At 36.1% G+C, this 7,510-nt stretch overlaps 2 protein-coding genes and 1 long non-coding RNA gene across 3 annotated transcripts; 2 read left to right on the forward strand and 1 right to left on the reverse strand.

Annotated features, from left to right (window-relative positions):
• Positions 1-457: 457 nt before the first annotated feature.
• Positions 458-2,287, reverse strand: LOC125107873 (uncharacterized). Its single transcript, XR_007129681.1, has 3 exons — positions 2,090-2,287; positions 1,378-1,561; positions 458-1,042 (listed from the first exon to the last, which is right to left on the reverse strand). It is a non-coding gene; the product is annotated as an uncharacterized LOC125107873 (long non-coding RNA).
• An 867-nt stretch (positions 2,288-3,154) lies between these two features.
• On the forward strand, positions 3,155-4,534 carry TAS2R9 (taste 2 receptor member 9). The gene has a single exon (XM_047743338.1). It carries the CDS (start codon positions 3,155-3,157, stop codon positions 4,148-4,150), a length of 996 nt encoding a protein of 331 aa, XP_047599294.1. The 3' UTR covers positions 4,151-4,534.
• Positions 4,535-5,991: 1,457 nt separating this feature from the next.
• TAS2R8 (taste 2 receptor member 8) lies at positions 5,992-6,949 on the forward strand. Its single transcript, XM_047743341.1, has one exon. It carries the CDS (start codon positions 5,992-5,994, stop codon positions 6,919-6,921), a length of 930 nt encoding a protein of 309 aa, XP_047599297.1. The 3' UTR covers positions 6,922-6,949.
• The last annotated feature ends 561 nt before the right edge of the window (positions 6,950-7,510 follow it).

Here is a 7,510-nt window from a genome sequence, read left to right on the forward strand (position 1 = left end):
CACTGTAGGCTTTAAATGTGAAGATAAATGTCTCTGAGTTGACAGGCAAATATATACACTTTAATCTATCCGGATTTCTTTAAAATTCCATGTATTTTCATTTTATTCACTTAAAAAACCATTCTTCTGAGGACATCATAGTCTTCACTAGTCTGCCAAAGCAGTCCATGGTACAAAAAAGTTTAAGACTCCCTGAGTTCAAACAAAGAAGGTAAAGTGAACTGTCAGAAAAATGGATGAGAACATCAGGTTTTTGCGATAATTTACCATGAAGTGCAGTGGACGTGGTGAAGGATTTGGAGTGGGGAGGGAGATGAAATCAGCAAGTGATTCAATTTATGAGTTGTCTGAAAATAGGACCAGTATGGCAGCATTCTGTTTGTTTGTTTTTTTTTTTTTAAGATTTATTTATTCATTTGAGAGACAGAGAGGACATAGAGGGGGAGGGAGAAGCAGGGAGCCCGATGTGTAGCTGTATCCCAGGACCTGGAGATCGTGACCTGAGCTGAAGGCAGATGCTTAACCATCTGAGCCACCCAGGTGCCCCAGCATTCTGTTCTTGATACAGGTGGAAAGTATAGTCATTTGCCTGACTTGTCCATAAATAATCAGTAGCAAAACTAAGGAGAAAATATCAACAGAAAATGCAATATTCTAAAGAATGGTAAACAGTATTTCGACAAGGAAGAGAAAATAAATTTAAAGAAACATCTGCCTACATAAGTTTGTATTTGATCACTTCTGATAATAAGAGATGAGAGAAATAACCCAGGCTAATATGTTGAACCCAGAATTTATGAAGGGGCAGCTATATCAATACACTGACCCAGATGCAGTGTTATAATCTATCCTCTTTGGTCTAAAATCCATAGAGTCCATTCTCACGTGTATTCTTGGAGGGTCTGCCGGTATAAATGAGTGAAATCTTGCAGTTCTTTTGGAGTAAGAGATGTTTTCCCCTTTTGTCAGACTTTGTAATCACCTTCCCCCTTTTCCTCCCCCCATTGCCTGGAACATGCTGCGTATGACTCTGGTTATGGGTCTAGAGACAAAAATAGTGATTGAGGTGGATCTTAAGGAAAATAAGCATCTCTTTGCATGCTAATTTTCCCAGGTGAGGCTACTACATGGTTTTCAAACAAAGCCAGGCTGATTTCCTCTGACGTGGGAGGGTGGACTGCTTCCACCAGAAAGGAAATTTGAGATTCTCAGGTTTATTGATCCAAGTGTAACTTGATCTCCTCATTCCCAGTTTTAAGGTCCTACTCTTTTCCCATCATTGCTCTAAATTTCATTTGACGAAACATCATGATTCTGTGACTACATCTTATATAGGAATTCTCTTATGTCCACAATTAACTTTTAGAGCTGACTTACCACTATAAAGAAATGAATCTTTCAGGGCCACCATAGATCTCTGGTTTTCAGACTGTCATGAGTCGAAAATGTAAAATCTCAAGTTGTCATCAGTTCTCCTTATGCAGTTAGAAATAATTACACCACTCACCATCCTTTTAGTCATCACTAATGCATTAAAAGTCAAGAGCAGTAGCCACTTGATCTGCAAATACATAAGGGAAATTATTTCAGTAAAGGTGGCCTCTCAAGCAGGGGTATAAGATGGATTACCAAATCAATATTATTGAAACAAGTGGATACCCATCTTGATTCCATAAATCAAGTTGGATCCACAGTTGACCATATAGCCATGTATATATTGCCAAATTACTTTAAAAAAAATTTTATTGTGAAAAAAAAAGCAAACCATGAAAGTAACAGAAAATATCAGAAAATTTCAATGGAGAAATTTTCTAACAATAACTCAAAATCCAGAACTCATAAACACTGCTAAATATAACTATATGAAATTTGAAAACTTCTGCTTGCATTTTATAAAATACAAGAAAAAACTACAGACAAATGACAAAGTGGGGAAATACTGTCGATACAAATATGCTAATTTCTCTAATATATAAACACCACAGAAATTTATAAAAAGGTAGAAAAATGAGCAAAAATATAAACAGTCTACCAAAAAAAATTCAAATAGCTTTTAAATATATGAAATGATACTTGAATCCTAACTCACCCAATGGGCGGGATTCTTCATCTGCAGTCCTGATACTCAGTGTCTGTTGTCACCAATATTCTTAAAACGCATGTGCAAATGATGTTGGATGTTTGCTTGAGATCATCACCTCAAGTCCTTTCCCTCTGACAGAGCAGCTTCTCCAGTCAGAGCAAAGCCTAGTAACCTCCAGCATACATGTTAAGTTGGTGAACTATTAAAGTCAGTACAGGAGAACATTAATATAGCTTGGTTTATTGTTTTCTGGATTTAGATGCTATGTGTTTTAAATCGTGAAAAGTATACAAATAAAAAAAGTATACAAATAGTAAAAATGTGATTCAATATGTTTTGTCTTATCCATTATCATAAAAGCATTATAAGGGATTATTGTAAGGAAGATTGCACTCAGATTCTAATGTAAGCTACATACAAATATAGATTCTGAGGTCAAATTCTGAGTAATAACAGAAACAACCTGAATATCTTCAGTGCTCAGACTTCCTTATCATAGGCTGAAAGAACTGGAAAGTCAAGTAACTGTCTTTATAAGAAAGTTGAAAACCACTGCTTCCTTACCTGAGTTATCCTAATTAATGAAGTGAATACATTGCTACAAGGCTGAAATTAGTCATGTTAACTGTCTACACTCTAAATACACAATTATTTTTCAGCTCCAAAGCATCCATTTGCACCAAATGAACCATAATTTGGGGGTACCTTCATAAGAGATGGTAATGCTGCCACATCTCCAAATTAAATAGGATCCATATTTTCCAAGTAATTGATTTTTTTTGAAGTTCTTGGTCAAAAGCTTAAATTCAATGACTCCAAAATACACAGAGCATAAAATGAGGAAGATTTTGCAGAACCAAGAAATCAGATCCAATCCTATTTGCATCTTGGAGACTTTCAAGCATCACTGCATGTGAAAGACATTACTGGCCAATCAATGAAGTCTTTAGGCAGTTCCCACTGGAGCAGAACTGGCAATCTCATTGACCTGGATCAAAGCCAACAAAGAGGACAGAAGAGACAACTGCAGCATGACCTAAGTGACAGACATATACACTCTTCTTCACTGACATGCTAAGTACAATGGAGGTAATATATACCATCTTGATTGCTGGTGAACTGACTATAGGAGTTTGGGGAAATGGATTTATTGTACTGGTTAACTGTACTGGCTGGATCAAAAGGAGAGATATCTCCATGATTGACATCATCTTGGTGAGCTTAGCCATCTCCAGAATCTGTTTGTTGTGTGTGATATCTTTAGATGGCTTTCTTATATGCATCTCTCCGGATACATATGCCAGTGGCAAGTTAATGAGCATTGTGGATGCTTTCTGGACATTTAGCAATCATTCAAGTGTCTGGTTTACTTCTTGCCTCAGCATCTTCTATTTACTGAAGATAGCCAATATATCCCATCCGCTTTTCCTCTGGCTGAAACTAAATATTAACAGAGTCATTCTGGGGATTTTTCTGATGTCCTTCCTTAGCTGTATCATCACTAGTGTTTCAATGAATGAGGACTTCTGGGATCTCTTCAAAGTCAATCATAAGGAAAACATAACTTGGGAACTGGAAGAGAGTAAAATCCCAGGTGCTTTCAGACCGCTTATCCTGAACCTGGGAGTTATCATTCCCTTTGTTCTTTGCCTAACCTCATTTCTCTTATTACTTTTCTCCCTATTTAGGCACACCAAGCAGATGAAACTTTATGCCACAGGGTCCAGAGACCCCAGCACAGAGGCCCACATGAGGGCCATAAAGGCAGTGATCATCTTTCTGCTTCTCTTCCTTATGTACTATGCGGTCTTTCTTATAGTAACCTCCAGCTTACTGATTCCTCAGGGAGAATTAGTGGTGATGTTTGGTGGCATGATAGCTGTCATTTTCCCATCGAGCCATTCATTCATCCTGATAATGGGGAACAGCAAACTAAGGGAGGCTTTTCTGAAAGTGCTAAGTGTTGTGAAGAGTTTCCACAAAGGAAGGAAACCTTTTGTTCCGCAGAGAATCCTGAATACAAGGAGAAAGAAATCAACAAAAGATCCTCTCCCTTCTCCCAATTAATTATATTCAGTTTTTATAGATGCTGTTAGAAATCATTAATATCTATATCTATGATTATCCTAAATTTTCCTTTGTGTCCCTTCACATTTCTGTCTTGTTTAACTTTAAATCAATGTTATTGAGCCACGTATATTTCCTTGCCTTTGCAGGAAAAAATGAATCCAAACCCCATGCTAACATTTCATATCATTGCCTAAATGCAAAGAGATTCTACTTCTTTCTGTCATATCTGGTAAAGGCCTTGAACTCAAAGAGTAGAAGAATTTTAGGCAAATAGGGTGCGGGGAAGAGATTTTAAAATATATTAGTCCTTCCTATAAAATCAATCATGTAAAACCTGTCTACTTTGTGCTAGAAGTCAGTACTTATCTTTTCTGCCCTGTCTTCTCCATTTCTAAAATGGTTCATCCCCATATGGAGGGAGAAAGGACACTCTGGTGAGATCCTCTGTAGGGTGAAATACAATGTAAAAAAGGGGGGTAATCTCAAGAAAACTTTGACCAGGAAAGGGGACAAGGGGTGTACACTTAGAAATATGCATATCGAAACCACTCTAGCCAGTTTTAAGAGTCAATTCTCAAAGATTCTTTGGAATGTTTTCTTTCTTTTCTTTTTTTTTTTTTTACTCAAGAATCTTTGACATGTCTTTTTTTTCTTTAGCATCATTCTCTCTTCTTTTCTGTTTCTTGTAACATTTTAAAGACAACTAGGTTTCCTTAAATTATTAATTTCGTGCTTTCTTATTACACAATATGCATGCATAAGAAATAAGAAAAATGGTACATATGTTTCTTACATCATAGAAATACTTAAATACAGTTAGAAGAACCTTAGTTTATGTGATTTGTATTACTTAGATTTAAATTTATTGTGGGTTGGGTCTCCCAAGAAAGAATAAATCAATTTAATAGTAGAATTAGTCCTATTCCCTCGAAATATAATTCAGTAAATATTTTCTTAAAAGTGATTGCTCCATCTAGAGAAATAACTACTACGTAGAATGTGAGATTATAAATCTTACAAAAGGGTTTGATTGTAAATAGAATAATTTAAAATATTTTCTAATTTTATATGAAAATGTTCCTTATCCAAGAGATGACATTTCAGGAAGTGAATTGTCACAGACAGCATTTCCCATAATAAGTAAAACTAAACATAGCAAATCTTTATCTAGCATCTTTCACTTTTATTAAAAAAAAGTCCATTGAGAAAAAAATGTTTAGTAAATATTGCCATGTGCCTGTCTAATAACAGTCATTTATAATTAGAACTGTATCACAGCTTTCGTTAATTAACCACTTATATGAAAACAAAATTATTATCCTCTGACTGAAAGTTAACTTTCTATAACTGACTGTGCTGATCATTTCCAAAATCAAAATTCATTTCCACTAGGAAATGTGACTTTTGATTAATTTATGAATATGGTGAAGAAAATGTACTTTCATTTACACATTGTGATTTTTATGGAATACATGTTTTTGTTTGCTTTCTGTGGCTCTGTATTCAAAATTCAACTTGACAGGTCAAAGTACACAGAACTTAAGAGCAAGAACCTTGTTGCAAATTCCTGAAATATAATCTCTTTTAATTTGTATGAGAGCAGTTTCAACCCAGCATTTCCCTTATCACTCACTAAACGGTGATGGCTATAATTTGCTCGAGCTCAAAGCTAGTCAAACTGTTTGGAGCAACCATTTGGTTTAGTCCTCATGAATGGAGAAGCAATTCTATTTCAAAAGAAAGCTGCTTACTTCTGGAATTATATCAAAATCAAAATAATGGATGAGATGATGCCTGTCTGCAGTGATACTGGAGATCGGGGTGTTCTCCCTACCAACATGCTCAGTATGAAAGACAACATCTTTATGATCATTATAACTGGAGAATTCATAATAGGAATGTTGGGGAATGTATACATTGGACTAGTAAACTGTATTGACTGGATTAAGAAGAAAAAGATCTCCTCAGTTGAATATATCCTCACTAGTCTAGCCATCTCCAGAATCTGTTTGCTCTGTATATTGATACTAAATGTCATCATAATGGTATGGTACCCAGATTTTTATGAAAATGATAAACTACAGGCATTAATTAGTATCTTCTGGACACTCACCAACTACTTAAATATGTGGTTTGCCACCTGTCTCAATGTCTTCTATTTGCTCAAGATAGCCAATTTCTCCCATTCGCTGTTTCTCTGGCTAAATCGAAGAATAGACAGAGTGATTCACTGGATTCTGCTGGGTTGTTTGGCCATTTCATCTTTGATCAGCCTTATACTAGCAATGACACCAAATTATGATCATGAGTTTCATAAAATTGCAAATCCTAAAAGAAACTGCACTGAAATGTTCAATGTGAGTAAAAGTCAGTACTTCTACTCATTGATTCTCTTTAACCTGTTGGCAGTTGTCCCATGTACTGTGTCATTGATCTCATTTTTCCTTTTAGTTATGTCCCTATGGAGACATATCAAGCAAATGAAACTCAGCGTTACAGGCTGCGGAGACCCTAGCACAGAGGCCCATGTGGGAGCCATGAAAATTATGACTTCATTTCTCTTCCTCCTTTTTGTATATTATGGGGCTTCTCTTTTGGCGACTTTTAGCTACCTTATGAAAGAAAGCAAGTTAGTTGTGATGTTAGGAGAAATGATAGCAATTCTCTATCCTTCTGGTCATTCACTTATTTTAATTATTAGAAATAACAAGCTGAGGCAGGCATCTATCAGGATGCTGAGATATGGGAGAACATTCTGCATGATGTAAAATCTTAGCTTTATAAATGGGTTTTGCTAATAAAAATACATTTTCATTTTTTCCAGTTATCTTGTTTATTTTGGGTACACATCTTTAAGTGTTCTTGAGACCTGTTAGCACAAGAATATATATATATATCCCTTTGTCTGTGTACACTTCAGATTCTCATCTTCAGACACCCTTTCCTCCAAGAGTTTGAGAGCTCACACTTCCCTTATTGCCTTCTTACTGCCGATATTAGGAATGTACTGCCTAGTTAAGTTCCTTTAAGAATTTACATAGGCCCATGATAAAGAGCACTGAATTGCACTAATTGCTTTTTCTTTTTTTTCCTATCATATACTTTTTTCATTGCTGGCCCTTGATTTTGCTCCCTTCATGGCTCTGTCAGGTCACTCCCCTTTGGCTTATTTTTTTTTTTATTTCTTTTCAGCATAACAGAATTCATTGTTTTTGCACCACACCCAGTGATCCATGCAATATGTACCCTCCTTAATACCCACCACCTGGCTCCCCCAACCTCGCACCCCCCGCCCCTTCAAAATCCTCAGATTGTTTTTCAGAGTCCGTAGTCTCTCATGGTTCACCTCCCCTTCCA

This window comes from Lutra lutra, chromosome 8, assembly GCF_902655055.1.
Source record: "Lutra lutra chromosome 8, mLutLut1.2, whole genome shotgun sequence".
Taxonomy (NCBI): Eukaryota; Metazoa; Chordata; class Mammalia; order Carnivora; family Mustelidae; genus Lutra; species Lutra lutra.